The following is a 19,001-nucleotide window of genomic DNA, read 5'->3' as shown; positions in this document are numbered from 1 at the left end:
TGCTGTATCAAACAAAAACAAAACATGCATTCCAGATGTCTTTGATGTGGCACACATAGGAGTATCAATCTACGTGTCCTTGATATGCTACACAAGTGTCTTTGCTTTGGTTTTTCTTTATTTGCGGTAATAACCGCCCGTACATTAGCGGTAACCTTGGTGTAATTTTTAGGTTGTGTCAAGGTCTTCCCAACCTGACCAGATAACCAGCTGGCAGAGGGTAGTTGTTTATCTCGTCAAGATGATTGTATAGGTCCTGAGATGCAATAAACAATCAAAATACACTTGAGAAGGACTCTATGATTTGCGGGAATATCTTTCACTCTACACCACCCATTTTTGTGGATTTTAAGATGATTGTACGGAGAACTACAAATGCAGCGTAGGGCATCGCGGGCTTTGTGGTGGCGCGATAGCCTCAGAGCAAGATTCTTTCCTGATCTACATCCGCGGTACTGCTTTTCAAGATGGTGGCAACTTCCTAGTTCCAGAGGCATTGTAAGGAACGAAATCAGCGCCTCTAGTGTCAAGATTGCGAAGCGTGGCGCTAGAAATCGAACGAGCTGTTTTTAACATTTTTGCCATTTTTTTCTTGTTAAATTCACCTTTTTCTAACGAATGGCATCCGAATTCTATCGGTCAGTTTGTAGTTTATTAAGTATTGTACGACTTCGAATCGCCAGTTTGCATATATCAAATTGATATTTAGTATTTAGAATAAAAATGATGTAAAAAATTACTTTGTCCGAAATTAGAGAAATTGACTCCCACAAATACAGATCAACAACACTCATAATCGTTTGTCGGATGGGAATGAATGGGAGTTACTTCACTTGCTCATGTTGTGCTAACCTTTGTCATGCATTTTTGACAAAATGTGGACTGCATTAAAACTTGAAAATTCTCAATAAATGATTAGAAAGATGGTGAAGCGTTGCCAGCCCTCAGCCAGGCGCAGTCGTCCCAGACCAGGACGCCAGCTGGCCGGGGCTGCCCCACTGCATGGCCAGCCACTCTTGACAGTTCGGTAGTTCCCAACAGGATAAATGATAATCAAGCCACTACTGCCAATAGTATGCCAGTATCAATCACTGCCGAACAACCTAATACTGCAAAATATTCGATGACATCATCAGACATGCCAGTGTCAGATTCAGATATCTGTGTCTTTTATTTCCGCTTTTGTCTTTCAGGTCCTGATATCACTATCAGCATGGTCTCCCTTGTCAAACATTGGAGGGAAGCGGCCTCTGTGATAGTGGCAGCAAAATCAGGTGTTGGTCACATCTTGTCACAAAGTCAAGTGTCTGCAGCCAGAAGGAAACTTATGTGCGACTACAAAATTCTCTTGTTGAGGAGAAGTGGAAATATGAAGTTTTTCGCCAATTCTTATGTTTATCCCGGAGGTGTTGTTAGCAATGCAGACTTCTCTGATAACTGGGCAAAAATGTTCCAAAACTGTAGCACAGATGTAACAAAATTAGGAAAGAAGATGGAGGGTAGTGTCCGCTCTCAACTGATGAGTAGGATTCACCAGTCTGTCATACCGAATGAGATTGGTTTCCGTATTTGCGCCATTCGTGAGGCATTTGAAGAATCGGGCATACTCCTAGCTAGGGATATAAATGCAGTGAAACAAGATGCTCCACTCCTTGGTAAAGAAATTCACATCTATGACAAAAAGGAAGCCAAATCTTTATTAGAATTGTGGCGAGGAAAAGTCCACAATGATGCAACTCAATTTATAGAACTCTGCAAAGAACTTTCCATAGTTCCTGATGTTTGGGGATTGATTGAATGGTCGGACTGGCTGACGCCTTGTTTTCTCCCACCTCCTGGGAAGAGGTTTGATACCGTGTTCTTTCTATGTGCTACGGATACTTGTGGAAGTCAGGTTGATGTCACACACGATGAGAAAGAGACAACAATGATACAGGTAATAGCATGTGCATCTCTGTTCAGCCAAATTCATTCAGTCCTGGTCTAGCAATAGTAAAATTACAAAAGTCTGCCAGTCTGGTTGTTATAGTTAAAATTGCACTCTGAACAAAATGAGAATTTCTCACTGAAGATGGCTGCTAACCTGATGTGAAAGGCTGCATGGTGGAAACGTTTTCATCATGATATTGTAACCACTGTTTATCTCAATTGCAGTGGTGTTCCCCTGATGAATCCCTGACCTTGTTCGGTGAACAGAAGATGAAATTTGGTCCTCCCCAGCTTTATGAGATGGCCCGCCTCTGCAGGTACAACAAGTTGGAAGATCTGGTCCAACATGCTGTGGGTAGGGCACCTCAGGGATGTGAGCAGTGGCTGCCAGTTAGGATTGAGTTTGAGGATGGCAACATTGCCCTTATGCCAGGTGAGTCAAATGAAATTTGGCCTCGCATGATAGACATTTTGGCAATTTAATTGGTTTATACTTATCATGCTATCAGAAAGGTTCAGCTTCAATTGAACGTTTCATTTTTATTTCTTGAACATCGGAAAGCAGGTTGTCACAACCACCAGGACCAGTTGTACTGGTTGGCCTTAAGTAGGTCTTGACCGTCTTTTGAAATTGAGGTCCATCACTCAGTCGTCTCACCTGCATTGTCTTCTGAGATTTAGCCTCAATAAGCTGATAAAATAAGCCTTCATGGCTCTGGAAAGATGTTCCTCCTTGCTTGGCAATTCCACTTGCTCAATAATAACCCGGCACACTTTGAATATTCCAGGTGATTCATTGTATCCTGCTGAACCTGATGTTATAGGAGAGCACCCATATCCAACTGCTACAGGGTCATATCAGTCAAGACAGGAGCAGGACAGGTTCCTGAACCGTTTCGAGTTTCAGACAATGACATTAGTATCTAACCTACCTAGTTTAAGTTTGAACCAGACAGCTCCTTTAGGCACAAATGACTTGAAGGTCCTTTTCTCTCATATGAAGCCTAAACTTTGATATTATGTTGAGCAAGCTCTCAGGGGGATTTGTGTGCTAAATTTGGTGCTGCCAAAAACATTCAAGGCTTATAGCAAGAGGAAAAGTGTACATGTTGTGTCATTGCCAAGATACTGGCAATAATAGAAAGACAATTTTGATGCGACGATAATAAAGATTTTCATGTCAACATGCTTTCTTGATTTCTTTGCTACTGAGCAGCTTCCTCCTCTTACACACGTTGACATCAGTGCCGAGTGTTGCACTGAAGTTCAGGATGCTGAGCATCAGGAGATGTGTCTCCCCCAAAAATCTTTGATGACTGCCAGCTGAGGGTTCTCACTGTCGAGATATGGGAGTTGTCTTTGGCTTGTCAACTCAGTCTGATCTATCCAGTTATCCAACTTAACGGACTGCATCAAGAAAATGGTGTGGTACATGCACATGTTTGGATCAGAAGGGAATCGCTGCAGTTTGATACCACATATACATGTATCAGGAAAGGCAATTGTCGATTGCAAAAGCCTTAGGTCAGGATCTGCGATGTTCCTTGAGGTCCCTCGGTTCAAGTGCCAGACTCTTGGTGGTCGTTCCTTTGCGGTACATGTAGCTGCTCCAGAACTGTGGAACCAGCTCCACAAAAGCTCTGTAACATTGATTCCCTCCAGACTTACAAGTCCCTCCTAAAGGCCCACCAGTTGCCTTTGGGGAAATAAGCACTCCAGAATACCCACTCGCCGAGTAATTGGAGCGTTCTACAAATGCCAACATTGATTGATTGATTGATTGATTGATCACTGCAAATAGGTGGGCCTTGCAGCTTGTAGAACAGTAGACCGTTCCTTGTCGCAGGTCACTGTTGAATTCAAGGATTGTGAGCAAGATTTACAGTGGCTAATCCCTCTTCCGGGGAACCAAGACAGCCGTCAAAGAACTTGAAGAGAAAGCAACACCAACAATCAAAGTTCCTTGATACTTTTTACTTTTTTATTTATCATAAATTTTCTGTATCCAGTAACAAGTGTCAGTGAGAAGAACTGTCATCATATTAGACATTCTCTTCATATCATATTACTCTCCTGGTGCAGAGGTCCCGGGCATGCCTATAATTGTGGTATCAACCTGTAACAGGAACACTAGATGGTTGTGACATACATGTATTTCTACTGAAGGAAGTCTTTACGGGGAGTCGAACCCGTGACCACCAGGCCGAAAGTCCAGCATTCTAACCGTTGAAGAGAAGTGGAAAAAACTGCTTCCCATAATAAGTCAGTTGTGTATGCTGCACACCCATACATGTACAAAACGTCAATCAGAAAAATATGGGACTGTAAAATTGGTCAATGTCCGTTTGGACTTCGTACACTCTAGTTCAAGGTCCATTAAACATTGTAAATGTTGGTGTTCAAATCTTGACAATCACGAAGGCTTCTGACAATTTATTCAGTACATACCTATGCACAGACTGACACAATACATGTAGGTCACCATGCACATATTCATTTCGGACACCACAATTAAAGGTTGGCCAGACAACCAACAATTGATTTATTTACACTCAATTAAAAATAAATACAAAAGGCGAGAACACAAAGCACAACGTGAAAATGGAACGGATTGGGCAAAAGTAAAAATTTAATAGATATTAAGATCCAAATGTCTATGACATTAGTATTAGCAATATAAAGAACTCATAATTAGCATGCTATTTATTTGAATGGTGTAAAATTAAACAGAACAGAAGCCACCTGATATAAACTTTCCCAGTAGGTTTTTAGAGTTTGCTGTTTCATTAATATTTCATGATATAAGCACGTTCCTCGAGTCTAAAAATTCCTTGAAGCAAAGTCACTGATATCACCTCCCATGGTTTCCTTCGGAAACAGCGCACCTAGGAATTTGAGTCTCAAGTTTGAACTTGTGGTGGCATATTTTCTTTGTATGACAGGTGAAGTAAAATCATATGATATACAAGGCATGTCTGAGTAGTTCAAAGCCAGTATGGATGTTGACAGGAGTAAAGACCAGCAGTGTGTAGCTCCGCAATGAGCCCAAAGTGAAAGTGAAAATTGCTGAACGACTGTAGTCCCTATTGCCCATACAAACACCCTGTATTCCCACACAGCGGCAACAAAAGTGTGGAAAAACTCTAGCAATGGAAGCCTGGTATACGGAATTTTTAAATGGCTTCACCAACATCATGTCACATTATTGTTATTACATGTATGTCAGTGCTACTGTTTAGATATTTACAACGCAAAAGCAAATCAGTTAATTCGGTACTGAACACACAGTCGGCTGAGGAAGGTTGGAAGCTCATTCCACACGAACTCTATTCTCACATGGGAATAAGATGGCACCACTTGTGCAACACCATCAGGATCTATCTGGTATGATTTCTCCAGAGATGATGATGACATACATGTATGAAAGACTGGTGTCGGGGTTTTAACAAAATATCACATCACATTCACCACTGGCAAGAAAATACTACCGGTACGACTTACAATATAACATTGATGCAGAAATCTGAATTAGTCACATTGGGCAAACACATTTTTCAACTGTCAACTGTGATCCCATCGTCACAAAGTCCTTGCACCTCTTGTGAAGAAGCCAGTCACTGGCCCAGTGAACAACAAGCTGTAGACCTATGCAATCAAACAACTGATTGCCAGGTGACAAAAGAAGCAAGGGTTTGGTTTTACTCTCAGCCAAGCCAATTCCTGCAGAGGCAACCAAAATTCTTATAGCACATCTATTATTTAACATTTTGCAAATCGGATTAGAAGTAGAACAACTACCGTACATGTGATGTTGAAGCCCTTTTCAAAAAAACCCACCCCCGAGTTGCAATTTAACAAAACCGCAAATTAGAATGGCTGTGAATATATTGATCCCATCTCCTGAATCATACTGAGAGGGTGACACGACCGGCGTATTATCAAATTTTCCATTTTTAATTCAAGAAAACCATGTGATACAGAAAGTGAGAAAACAAAACACTCGAGCAATATTCTGGTATGATATGAACTGACAGGAATAATCACTGAAATCCTGTAACTGTGGGTATATATTGCCAACATTTCATCCCAATTATTCAGCTTTACCATAAAACAAAGTGAATTTAGCCCTTCCGTAAGGCTGTAAAAAACATTTCGTGAAATTTGGAAAAGTGTATCAAATGCAAGATCACAGACACACTTGGTCAATTTTAGTTAGCCCGAAAGCTATTTTTGCATCATCAAATACTCAGCCATACGTTTTGTCCAGCTGTCATGACCTCAGTCCCCCCTCTTGGATATGCAGACTATACTTACAGCCCATTGTAAAAAGAGTGGGCGACCTAGTTCCTGCAGCTCCATCAAAACCAAATTTGTCAAAACCCCTAACAACATAATACCCATAAATTGCAATCCATTGGTTACAATGCTGATTAGAACCAAGGCCATGCTGGGACACTATCTGGGCATCCATTCAGGATGTCAAATCACGTCGTTTAACCTGCCGACTAAGTGGAAAGGGCAGCATGTGTGGATAGCACCTTGGTTGACTACACCACTACCATTGTTGTGTCGACAACGAACAGTGCCACATGGGTCAATGACGTAAATTTTACATCCAAAATGGCTTATTCACTTTTTCTAATGACAAACCTTGTTAGGCCTGATAATGATAGCCACATATATTTTGGTGATTGTGCAGCAGTCCTACAGTTTGTATTGCATTAAGTATCCCAATACACATCCTACAATGCAGCTTTCACTGATGTCAATTCTAGCAAGGTTAACTCTTGAGACTGTGTGCAACTGGACTGCTCATATGAACCAAACTCCATGGTAGTTCCAGGCTATTATCGCAACAGCAGAAATCACCTTGAATACACTTTATTGAAATGGAGTTGCAGTGAGTTCATTCGAGCATATTCATCATTAAATGCAGTTCTCTGTACGTACTCCCGAGTTTGCCCTGATCATTCTTTTTAGCAGATAAGACTGAACGAATATTCATCAACTGTTTGTAGCACTCTTGACACTTATGATACCTGAAATCAAAAGAAGAGATGATCAGACTTGGATGAATCGGAACAATTTGCTGAAACCATGAGGGAAGTGTCAGCCAAGTCGATCCAGCAGTGGAGAGGATCCAGAGAAAGTCAAGCAAAGTTTTTTCTGCTGTCCACAAGACAAACAAAGACAAAAGTGCAAGAGTGCAGAAGGTGAGGGAAGACCATGGTCAACCCATGCTCCAGGTGGCATCAACAGTAGTAAAGAACCATTCGCTGCCAGTTCCTAATCCCTACTCGTAGCATATGATGTAGCCAAGATCTCAGAGGCATTCTTGAAGAGGGAGAGGTACCATATGACTTCCAAAGTGACCTCTCACCTTTCTTCGCGACTAATGTCCACTCCGGCTGATGGTGGGGCAGAGACGTTTGATTTGATCACAGATGAGAAGTTCTTCAGGATAAGTCGTAGTGTATTACATGCAACACTTGTGTAACTGAAATAAACAGACAAAAAGGAATTTGAATACCTTTACTACAATGTACATACTCATGAATTCACAACAGCACCATCAGACTGACACACTGCCAGGTAATCTGAAATACTACTTTACTAAACAAATCAAGTTCCAGCCCTTGCTCTGCCTTTAAGTTCTGATAAGATTGTACGCACTGAGTTTTGTAGAAATAAGCGACTAGAAACTCATCCTCAATTTCAATATGAATGTTGACAAGGAAACGGAGCAAGCGAAAAAGACTATCAAACTTACTTTTCATATTTGCTGCCTAACAAAGGTTCCAACTGTCCTAAAGCTGTTGCGCATAATTCTAAATTCCATATTGATCTGAAATGGAAAAGAAACTATCCATTGAAGCATGAACCTATGAATAAATGGACCCCAGAGACAGGAAGAAAGGTCAAACATTGATTTGAGTTTTTCTATGAAAATGCCGTGTGCACCAAGACATCTGGTTGTCCGTTACAATAGGACAGTTTCCCTGCAATAGGTTTCATATTGAAACTCAAGAATTTCTACTTGTCAACTGTGCAACTGCTTCACTGAAGTAACTTGTCCGTCTGATAATTTGGTTTTGCAGAGCAAACGGAAAAATCGAACCATGCCAAACAATTGCCCAATAGGAACTCAAGTAAGTATGAGGGCTACTTACACTCTTTGTTGTAAAATATTGAGAAGGTCTACAATCACAGCTTGGTCACTCATGCTAATAGCCGAATCTAGAGCAGTCTGAAACAAAATATCATACTATTAGGCTACGATGGTTATTACAGATATTCAACATCAGGATTGCCAAAGATATTTCCAAAGAACATGTTAGTAGAGATAATCACTCCTGCCGTTAGACAATGACATTGGACTGTTGGTCAAGTCTGTTATACTTGGCAACCTGATTTAAGCGATGATCGCCTTTAGCTAGCAATTGCCCAAGAAAGGCACATAACATATCTAGCTGATTTTCTTCAACATCTCTAGGATCCTTAAAATGAAACGTTGTCGGTGAATTCCAAGAAGAGCTACATGTACTTCACAAAGCTACCCAACCTACCTTGACGTTTCCCCCAGACCACAACGCTCGGACTATCTGTAAGTTTTTGCCTCTATTTTGCATCACAGCTTGCATCGAATCGTGGCCCCGAGTTATTGCAGTGACTATAGTCGATTCGGATTGTACCTGTTGCACCACCGGATTAACGTGTTTCTGAAATAAATCATACACATGCGAATCAGCATCTGACATGACTGCCCCCCGGGGGTATGATGACCCCCCATCAGGGTAAGATGACCCTCCATCTTGGTATGATTACCAATCCAAACATTCCATTCATGGAAACAACATTTTGTGACAGGGAGATCAGACACATTTTATTTGACTCTTCTAATGCTACCACGACAGTCAGTCAGTAACTGTTACAACTGGGTTAAGCTAAGCATTACAGAGCAAGTGCCAATTTCCAAAACGAGTTTTGCCCTTTTTTGCGCAGACAACTTAAAATGCACTTACTGGTAAAAATGCCTCGGCATCTAATCCAATTGGTCTATGTCTATTGGCTGGCACCACTTCCGGCACAGAAGGTGCTGCAGGTTTTGAGGTTTCCCTCGCAGCAGGGGTAGGTGCGACGGGTTTTGACGGTTCCCTTGCAGCAGGGGTTGGCGTGGGCTGTACCGGTTGTTTCAATGGAGGGGGCTGGGAAGACTTCTGAGGTTGTGATGGTGGCTCTTTTGGTGCTTGGACGACGTGTGTTTTGAAGTCATCTCGTTCTGGAGGACTATCTGGTGCCTGGAATGGTCTGTCTCTTGGTGGGGAGTGAGCTGAAACGAAAACATCAACTATGAGTGCAAGATGACATTGGTAGAATCAAGTGGCCATGGAAAATATCAAGAAGTAAAACATATTTATTCACCCATGATTTCAATTCTTTTCAAAACACGGACCCAATTCTGGCAGTGTGACTACAGTTGCCTCGCACTATATGGGTTGGCCATGTGCATGATGACAACCAAATCACACCAAGCTGCAGTACATTGCAGTATCACTTCACCAACTCTAACCTACATAAGTCTACTCACTGACTACATACATAAGCTGTACAAAAACATCTACCTCTTTTTACAGTACTGTAACCTAATGAAAGGTCAGGAATGGAAACTCACTTAGACGTCTAGATGGATGGAATATTTTATTGTAGTCATCAGGTTGTTGGATATCAGCGATCGATGACTCATCGTCGCCTGGGTCTTCCTGGGGTGAGGATGAGTGCTCCTCTGGTTCCTCTTTTGGTTCACTGAAACAGAATCACATTGAATAGTTTCACAAATGTTCTAATAAAAAGACATTTTTCAACCGAACCTCTCCTTGGAAATGAAAAGATACTTTTCTAAAAGGTTCATATACAGCATGGTTTTCTACAAAAATGAATTCCCTCATAACAAATAGGGTATTCATATCCTCTCCTCTCCCCCTCGCCACCCCCACACACAAGACCTTGACTATCCATGATGACATACCTCTGTCTCGTTGACTGTGTAGCAGGTCTCTCTGTAATGAAGTTTTTTCTCCCACTGAAAATAGAATCCGCTAATTTTAGATCAATAGCAACAAATCGAGCAATGAGCTACATGTAGCACTATAAAGGTCCAAATGGCACGAGTATTATTTAAGTGAATGGATTACGTTCTATTCAACAAATTTTTGTACCTCAACATCAGCAAAAAGTTCACACAAATCTATTTTTGATGAAATTTTCTCGCTTTTATTCAAATTTGTTCATTTTTTGCCCAGCCATTATTCTTACCTCAATATCAATGGCGGTGGGGGACTTTGTGGACCAGGGGCATCCCCAGCCTGATCCATAGCTTGTAAGTCCACAACATACGTTGACACATTCGTCTTATTGTAGGACGCTGCTACCTGAAATTGGAGTCACGTTATCAGCCAAATATCAGCATGAATTTCAAATTGAAGATGTGATGCTCCGGGACAACATTGAAATAATAGAAACTAGCCAAGAGATTGCAAGGCAGGTCACACAGCATATCTAACCTGCACTATATTGGTGTCAAACTCGACTGGTGTACGGTACTTTAAATCGCTCACAATATTTTCAGATTCAATACCCACACGAAATAATTCTAATAAGTTGTGCTCTTCCCTTACCATTTGTACGTGTTTAGAACTTGATGCCATAGCAAGAGATCCCACGTTGCCCCATCCCATTTGTAGCGTGTCGATACACCGTGAAGGCTCCCACGTGTACGTGCATACACCCTCTGGGCTTCCTGCAAACAACATCGAACCTTCTGGGTGGAAACATATCGTCCTGAAAAACAACAATGGCATCACGTCAGACACGTCAGACATCTCAGAAGACACATAAAGCAGCTGAAGACACCTGTGGATTATTTCAAAATTGAATTTGTCTTTATCTGAATCGAACCCATGGCCAATATCAATATCTTCTCATCAAATAACTTTAACGTCTGGGACCCCAGGGTCAAGTACGGAGGGTAGATGACGCCCAAATTCAGCCTTTGTGTTTGGCACCAATCACATGATTTCCCCATAACTTACCTGATCGGTCCTGAATTGCTGTCAGTGGTGCTGACAAGCTTGAACGTTTCCAAATCCCAAAATTTAACAGACCTGGAAGGGAGGGTTACAAAGTCAATTGGTAGATATATTTGATTTTTACATCAGGAGCAGATTCTTCACTTTGGTATGACGTGCAAAGAGGCTGATTGGTACTGCTCTCTTGAGGGAGCATGGTGGGAGATGAGGCCAGACAGGTAAAGACACCCAGGTCTGATACAAATTATCTTTGTGAAATCACTTGGTAGTCAATGTCAAAGCAGCAAAAGCCTGCTGCTGCAAAGGTCCCTCATTGGGCACAATAATCCACTGAGGGACTTGATATTACAGAACCCGTGATTTACCAGCTCACCTATCTGAGCTTCCAGAGGCCAACAAGAACTCCTTTGGGTGGAACTCAAGACAGTTGACTGCATCAAAATGCTTGCCGAATTCTTTAAGTAATTTGCCAGCTGTCAGATCCCAGAGCTTCACAGAGCCGTCTGCTCCTGCTGAGGCAATCCAACGGCCATCTGGACTGAACCTCAAACAGTTCACTGCTTGGGTGTGACCCTACAAATGTTGGAAGTTGAGAGATGTAAAATTCAAGGGGTTATGACATCAACTCCATGATTATGTTAGTTTGTGTACCATTTAAAGAGAACAAGTATCCCCAGGATGTTTAGTACTAAACTGAAATTGATTTACATGAACAAAAATTTTCCTAATTGCACAAAAAGACCTATAGAAATCAACTATCGATCACTATTGTAAGACTTATCCAAATCAATCTTTTTCCATCTTACCTTGTACGTGAATATGCACCCTTTCCTGCGAGTATCCCATAACTGAAAGGACAGGGATAGACAAATAGGTAAAGAAAATGTTTCTGAAGTTCAACATCATACTTGACGAGTCGAATTCCACCAAAAACGAACAGGAAAGTCAAACACACATAAAAAGTTGAAGCTGAAAGAAATCACCTTCTAAAATGTTGGCCTACAAAGGAAAGAATAACATCTCAAGGCTGATAAACTGAATATTGTTCTACATTTCTAACAGACGCCATCTTCTAATTATCTCTGAACAAATTGAACAAGTAACAGACAGGCAGAGAGAAGAAATAAACCTACACAAGAATAGAAGATTCTGGAAGGGAGAGAGTAAACATGATGTGAAACTCGGTGGAACAGTTTTTGGCAAATTGGAATTCATAATCCAATTCAGAGTAAGTTAGTTAGTTACTATGTACAAAGGCATCTTAATTCCGACAACTATCTTATAACTTATAGTGCCTTCAGGGTGAAGCTATACTGAATGCTAAAATGTCCCTAACTCAGAACTTAACGACAGAAGAACTTCTTTTTAAAACTGACAAGTTTACCCTGTCCTTAAAAGAGAGGTGTCATGATTACAGGGGTAAATTCTAGGGAAATGGCCAAATTGGACCGAAATGAGTGTCCCTTATACTTATAGAGAGGGTGTCCTACGAACAGAGACGTCCGCTAAGGAAGGTTGGAGTTACAAACCTTGACTGTTGTGTCCACAGACCCCGAAGTGACAAAGTCACCATAAGGGTGGAAGTCCAGACTGCGAATGTTGGCCTTGTGGCCAGTGAGCGTGCGGACAACTGGAAGAAGAATACAATCATAAGGTAAGGAAAGTCAATTTGAAGCACAAGCTGATTTCTTCTGAATCAGACTGGTTCTTGCTGTCTTCTCAAGCTTGAAACATATCTTTGATTTGGACAGTGTCTTCTTGTGCGTGAAAAGTATCTTCGATTTGCACGGTGCCTTCCTGCGTTTAAAATGTATATTTCACTTCTAAGCTGCTTGAAGTTAGGTTATACTTTGTGTGCCAATGAGCATCTCAGTATCTTTGATTTGTATCGTGCTGGTAAGTTAAGTTATATTTAGTGTCTTGATGAGACACCAGAGCTTCTCGACTTACTTTTAGCTGCCTCAAGGTCCCAGATTTTCAGTGCACCTGACATGGAACCAGCAATAACTAACTCTTCATTATGACCGAATCGGACAGTTTCCACTGGACTGGTATGGCCTGATAAACTCTGAAAGAAACAAGGCAAGAAGAAATGCTTTTACTTAATTTATCAATTTTTGAAAAATCGAGTAATCTAATCAACACATCTCAAAGTATTCTGGAAAACCTGACAACTTCCAACAGCATGAGAACTGAAGCTTCATAAGTCAATTATTACAACCAAACAAAGCCATCACATTATTTATTCAATCAAATACTTGACACTCACCATGATGACATTGGGCTTTCCGACAGCCCAGGTGTTGACTTTTTTATCATCTCCACCAGTGACCATAACTCTTCCAGATTTCTGGCCAAGGGCCAAACAGTTGACATTGCCGCCATGGGCAACAAATTCCTCTGAAAGTGGAGAGAGAGAATTACAATGAATTAAAACAATTCAGTCGCACTTAGCAAGATTTATGGTGTAAAAGAGCAAACCTGATTTTCTCCCTCATGTATTGTGAAATCCTCACGTAACTGCTCAATGCATTGTCCTTTCTATTAAATTTCTGCAATGCGTTCAACTCCAGTCCCGTGTCGGTGATACAATACTACAAGCCAACATCATTATCAAGGATGTCTCACTCCACTGACTCAGTGACAGTGACCGTCAAAAGTGTGGTGGTAGTTTCAGTCGGACTCTAGAGAACTCGGGCGAAGATGTCGATGGCACATCCACTATCATACTTTACTATCTAGTCGTGACAGTAAAATTCTTACCAAGTTTCCAGGCACGTTTCGCTCTGTTGTTCCCCGCGCCCGCCATGTTTTATCAACTTTCTTCTCTTCTGGGGCGAAAATGTCTTCGGCGAAGTTTGGGGCAATAAATTTAGGGGTAGTATTCAGTTTCTTTCTATTGAACCATTATTTTTTGATTCCAGTAATGTTTCTCTGTGTAACATATAAACTTTTGAAACCAAAAATTCCTGTAGTTCTGCTTTTGAAGGGATTTTCTAACTGCAAATTCTATATTTTGACCCACGAATGTCCATTCCAGACTGGGCTATCGCTTCCTACAATCAAACGAAAGACGAAATTTGATTGGTCGAAAGTTTTGTCACAAATTTCACAACCCTTCTCTAAATCAGAGGGTTTTTTAATCGTTTTGAGACGCATAACACCAAGAATTGCGTGCAGTTATAGATTAGACTATATTCTTTAAGGTCAACATAAATTTAATTTCTGCATCGCGTGTTTTATGGCAGAAAGTCAACATTTTTCCACCAAAATAGGTGTGAACGAAAACAGCCAATCAAAATTAGTTTAAGAAAAGTACTGAAAGTTATAATGCGCATGTGCACAATGTGTACTTCCGTTGTAAACACTGGAGCATGGTCAAATTCTCAAAAGCTGTTTCATAACTTTTTTCGGCTTATCAAAGGCAAAATCTTTAGTGTCAGCTATGCAGATGTTACAAAGGTTGCACAACCTTTTTAGGAAAACACTTTCACTTCAAAATATCCCTACAGAAGTGGTGCGAATGCAATGTAGATGGCTTCACTATGTCCAAGGCCAATCTCCAAACCCCAAGCACAGAGAATACTTCTACTTCATTGATCACCAAGGCCAGGTGTGTGGGCAGAGTTAAGCTTTATTGCTACAGTTTGATGCCCAAGTAATCGGAGTATAACCATGATTAGTTGAGAAGCATACTGGAAGCTACAGTCTAGTTATGCATCGAATGATAGGTCGTCCCACTACTTATAACGTGTGTCATCTCCTTTCATCAGCTCGGGACAAGATGAAGATTGTCGAAACTACTGTCTATTCACCAATAACATAGTAATGGTTCTCCATGGCAAACTGGTCCAGCGGTAATCCATGTCCGTCATATCCCTTTTATTCTTTTCCAACAGCCTAAAGAGTAGCCAATGTACCAGTTATCTTAAACTTTGGCATGGCCTATGTCCCAGGCCAAGTACTGAAGTAAGACTATTTTGAAGCAGTTTTTGAGCAAACTGATCTCATCTTATGTGATGTGGGAAACAATCATATTGAGGGATTTGTGAAGGATGAGATCATTATTGTGGGGTTGTCTGCAACTTAAACTTACTTTTTCTTCATCTCTTCAGCTCTTCCTGGATGATGCTCGAATAAAGAACTTCACATCCTGTTTTAAAGGTACGATTCTAAGGACAGGATTTGATAATCAGTACATCACATCAGTCATTTCAGTAATTGTTTCAGAGGAATGAGTTCTAACAACTCGTCATGATAAAAATCTTTCAGAGAGAGAGACTATAATTTCAATAATGATTGATTAAAAATATTTCATCCAACACATTTTATTCTTTTCAGAGAAAGACTTCTTGGAGTTCTTCTTTAAGAGAGTGAAGATAAATGAAACTGGCCTCTATGAAGACGTGTTCCCTTACATTTCTCCCTGTGGCCGCGAGAGAAACTTCATTCGCTGTGATGACCGTCCCATAGTCTACACCCATCTTATTCAGAAAGTTTCTCAGGATGATCTGGATTCTACATCAAGACTTTCATTTGGAGGTGCAGGAGAACTCTTGACAGTCTCTTTTGAACCAGATAAAATTTGTATGTTACCAGAGTCTGGGAGAGTTTATCACCCAGCATCTGAGAGGACCGGCGGAATAGGTCTGATTGAATCTAGTCTTGCTATCGAGTTTAGCAAAAGTTTCTCCTATGAACATGGTGATGATAGTAAGCCTCCAACCCACTTCAGCTGGCAGGGGACCACTTATACTTTGACGAATGAACTGATTGACATTCTTGAAAGTGAACCTGCAAGATTTCGTCCACAATATCTTGACAGTTGAATCGACTTGTGCTCAGTGATATGAAACCTAAATGAAGTCGTTGATTGAGATTGACTTCAAAGACCCATCGAACATGAATCGATCAGAGATAACAGTGCAAATTATGTCAGAACTTGGGATGGTTTGGTGTTCATTGTGACATCTCCAGATGCTTTGCACCAAAAACGTTTTTCCTTCTTGACTCGTGGAAACCCAAGAAAAGATATTGTGGAAATTGTCTCTATCCAAAGTGGGAGATTCAGTTTTTGTTAATCCATAATTCGGGTTTCTCCCTAGTGGATCTCTGTACAAAGGTTTATTCTGTAATTCACAAGGATTTCATTTCTTTGATTTGTAATTGAAACTCTGGGAGATTACTGTAGCTTTTCATGATTAAAATAAAATTCAGGTTGTATTTAGAGCAAGCGATTTCTGACTACGATTTACTATTCTCACCATGTCCAAAACAACGAGATGGAACATGCTGATTTTACTGAGCAGCCACTTACAATATGGAGACAAAGTCACTGTAAGATTATGAATTGGAGTTTGAAACAATAGCAGGGAGAGAGGGATGACCAACACCATGAGGGGCAACACATGCAAAAGGAAAAAGAAACAACTGGTTTTACTGTACAATCAATTAGTAATACTGCAAATTACCTACACATGTAAATATATGATATGTACAGGTACATTACACCTTCCAGTTTTAGGCTGGCTGAAAATGAGGTCAAAGAAGAGTCTATCTGTTAACCCCTTCAATTCTGCAGTGCCAACATGTATTTGTTTGCAAAAACATTTCAGATTTTGCTAGCATCATTTTTGTCGGTGTGTATGAAGCCATTTTCAAATGATAAACAAACGATACAAATTTTTGCAGTCCTAGTTATGTTCACACTTGCAAACCTTGCCATGGAAATCGTGAAAATGTCAGGCTTTCAGAAACAAAGGTGTTCACAGATGGTAAGTCTCTTCTGCTTAAAACCTTAAACAGTCTAGTCTTGTTTATCTGATCAGTCCTGAGACGCCCTAGGACCGTATTGCAGATTAGTCCGTAATATATGCATCTCGTCCAAAGCTTTTGTGAGGTAAGGTCGCACGGTGTTGATCTCCATTAAAGTCAGGTGGTTCAACTGAAATCAAAACATGACGACTTTACTTGTAGAATCATATTCAGGTAACAATTAGATCGACTCACGAGAATGAATACGTATTTTCTTATTGAATGCTTGTACAATGTCATGTGAGAAAGACGAGAGTCTGTTCCGAAAATCGTTTTTAGTCTCTCTTGACATCCCGAAATAACTGCACAATGGCATCAGTGAACATGAAAGGTGTACCCCTTTGAAGACTTTTTTTCTTTCCAAATGCATCTTCAGCTTACCTTGGCATGAGTAGATTCACTCTTCAAGAACGAGTCAATACTGCTCCGTAGTTTCGCCATTCTCAAATCCCAGATGTCCTTTATCAGAGTTCTGATTTCATCTGCGCGCGGAATATCATCAGTCGCACTAAAAAAGTAAGACATTAATTTAAACTCGGGGCTTCAAAAGCGGGGTGGAAAAAAATCTGAGAAAAGACATTTTTAAACAGGCCTAGCCAATGTTTGGACCAGTTTTAGGACATTACATGTATTTATTCATCTTTTGTGCATTACTTGTTCTAAATCGTATCAGAGGTCCTCTCAATTTCTTGCTTCCTTCTTATAGTGGTTCCTGAAATCTCCCTCTCAAATAATTACCATTTCAGGAGTAACTGTGTCACCTCCATATAATGAGGATTGGGCATCTCAGTGAATATTTTAGATTCTATTTCATCCTGTTTCTTTGTCTGTAATTTTTCTGAAAAAGTATAAAAATATTTTTTGATTACAATAATTATTAGATATGCATGCCCTGCAGAAATATTCAATGCTCTTTGCATCATGGTGATGTTTTCTTGAACATTTCAAGAGCTTTATTTCAGACATCCTCAATTCTTGACCATGTCAGTTAGCAATACTTGGAGAAAATTTCACAGGATCCTGTCTCAAATTTATTATTAGGACCTTTAAGTCAGACCTCAAATTAGGTCCAAAACTCTTGTCTGCCACCTCAGATTTCGGTCAACCCTAGAATTAGTAGTTTTAAACCAATGTCTTGCTCAACCTCTTTCCTCGTCAATGCTTTGCTTAGTCTTATGTTGACTGCAGTATCTGTTCTGGTCATCTTTCATGTGAATTAAGAGCTTTCAGTACATACCAACATCCATCCAGTCAGGGGGAACTATGTGGCATTTCTGTCTCTGCTTGAAGCTTACAGCTAACCAGAGTGGAACCTGAATGGGCAGAGCAGGATTGAATGGTCCAATGTCACCCTGAAATGTTATCAAAAGAAATCAAGGGTGTCTTCAAACAAATTACATTGAATGATGCCCTACTCCGGTTGGTCTTCGTTTAATTTGTCTTTTCTTTTGGGCCAAAGGCACAACCCCTGCTGCTGGTTCCTCTAGCATGTCCAGATTGTGATCGATTGTTGCTTCGGACAGCCAATGATGAATGATGTCTCAACTCAAGTATGTCTCAGAGCCAGTCATTCACAACACAATCAACGCTGGTTGTCAGCATGTAACTGTTGGGACACCGCCCCAGGCCCTGGGCAAAGCAAGATGATTTAAACCACCAGGCTGGGCATTGAGGGAAGTTTTGAAAGCGTATGTGTCAATGAAACTCACCCCAATCAAGAAAACAGTGTCCAGAGCAAAATTTGGGGTGATAGTTACAAGTTCTTTTTCAGCCAAAAACTCGACTTCTGCAGGTTCCATCATCTTAAAACTTTAACTGATTATCATTAACATATCATTGGCATATTGGATAACAGATTTATCTGGATTTCTCACTATTTCGCCGAAAAAAAGGCACTTTTGTACTTGATTTTTTACAAAATATAATCTGAAAATTGCGGCTCTATTTTTAAGTTGTTGTTTAACAGAGGTAAGGAAAAGACTCCCTTTCTAATTAAAAAAATGTTAAGTTGGAAAAAACTATCACATCTTCCTGCTTGCAATATTCATGAAATATTATACCTTGATATAACATTCAAAATAAAGACTCTATAAGTCACTTATTAGATAAAGAATAAATATTTACATCTAAAAGATCTTACAACTTTACAGGAACAAAATAGAGCTAAAGGTG

The 19,001-nt window shown here is 40.4% G+C and overlaps 4 protein-coding genes across 4 annotated transcripts; 2 read left to right on the top strand and 2 right to left on the bottom strand.

The window, feature by feature from the left end:
• Positions 1-548: 548 nt before the first annotated feature.
• LOC135495875 (acyl-coenzyme A diphosphatase NUDT19-like) lies at positions 549-3,113 on the top strand. Its single transcript, XM_064784871.1, has 4 exons — positions 549-638; positions 1,194-1,936; positions 2,155-2,362; positions 2,718-3,113. Exons 2-4 carry the CDS (start codon positions 1,214-1,216, stop codon positions 2,942-2,944), a joined length of 1,158 nt encoding a protein of 385 aa, XP_064640941.1. The 5' UTR covers positions 549-638; positions 1,194-1,213; the 3' UTR covers positions 2,945-3,113.
• A 775-nt stretch (positions 3,114-3,888) lies between these two features.
• LOC135495704 (katanin p80 WD40 repeat-containing subunit B1-like) lies at positions 3,889-14,049 on the bottom strand. Its single transcript, XM_064784563.1, has 17 exons — positions 13,779-14,049; positions 13,285-13,415; positions 12,966-13,083; positions 12,545-12,645; positions 11,822-11,863; positions 11,389-11,588; positions 11,019-11,090; positions 10,605-10,767; positions 10,243-10,358; positions 9,956-10,009; positions 9,602-9,732; positions 8,952-9,259; positions 8,496-8,648; positions 8,100-8,176; positions 7,700-7,774; positions 7,310-7,426; positions 3,889-6,968 (listed from the first exon to the last, which is right to left on the bottom strand). The coding sequence occupies exons 1-17, from the start codon at positions 13,822-13,824 to the stop codon at positions 6,836-6,838; spliced, it is 2,037 nt and encodes a 678-aa protein (XP_064640633.1). The 5' UTR covers positions 13,825-14,049; the 3' UTR covers positions 3,889-6,835.
• Positions 14,050-14,378: 329 nt separating this feature from the next.
• LOC135495705 (UPF0598 protein CG30010-like) lies at positions 14,379-16,248 on the top strand. Its single transcript, XM_064784564.1, has 3 exons — positions 14,379-14,628; positions 15,131-15,179; positions 15,357-16,248. Exons 1-3 carry the CDS (start codon positions 14,461-14,463, stop codon positions 15,842-15,844), a joined length of 705 nt encoding a protein of 234 aa, XP_064640634.1. The 5' UTR covers positions 14,379-14,460; the 3' UTR covers positions 15,845-16,248.
• Positions 16,249-16,466: 218 nt separating this feature from the next.
• On the bottom strand, positions 16,467-18,759 carry LOC135496386 (DNA replication complex GINS protein PSF2-like). Its single transcript, XM_064785704.1, has 5 exons — positions 18,539-18,759; positions 18,067-18,181; positions 17,568-17,667; positions 17,211-17,337; positions 16,467-16,959 (listed from the first exon to the last, which is right to left on the bottom strand). The coding sequence occupies exons 1-5, from the start codon at positions 18,629-18,631 to the stop codon at positions 16,840-16,842; spliced, it is 555 nt and encodes a 184-aa protein (XP_064641774.1). The 5' UTR covers positions 18,632-18,759; the 3' UTR covers positions 16,467-16,839.
• Positions 18,760-19,001: the final 242 nt, after the last annotated feature.

Source organism: Lineus longissimus, chromosome 11 (assembly GCF_910592395.1).
Source record: "Lineus longissimus chromosome 11, tnLinLong1.2, whole genome shotgun sequence".
Taxonomy (NCBI): Eukaryota; Metazoa; Nemertea; class Pilidiophora; order Heteronemertea; family Lineidae; genus Lineus; species Lineus longissimus.
Note: the sequence above shows the minus strand (reverse complement) of the source record. Positions and strands in the feature narration are given on the sequence as shown.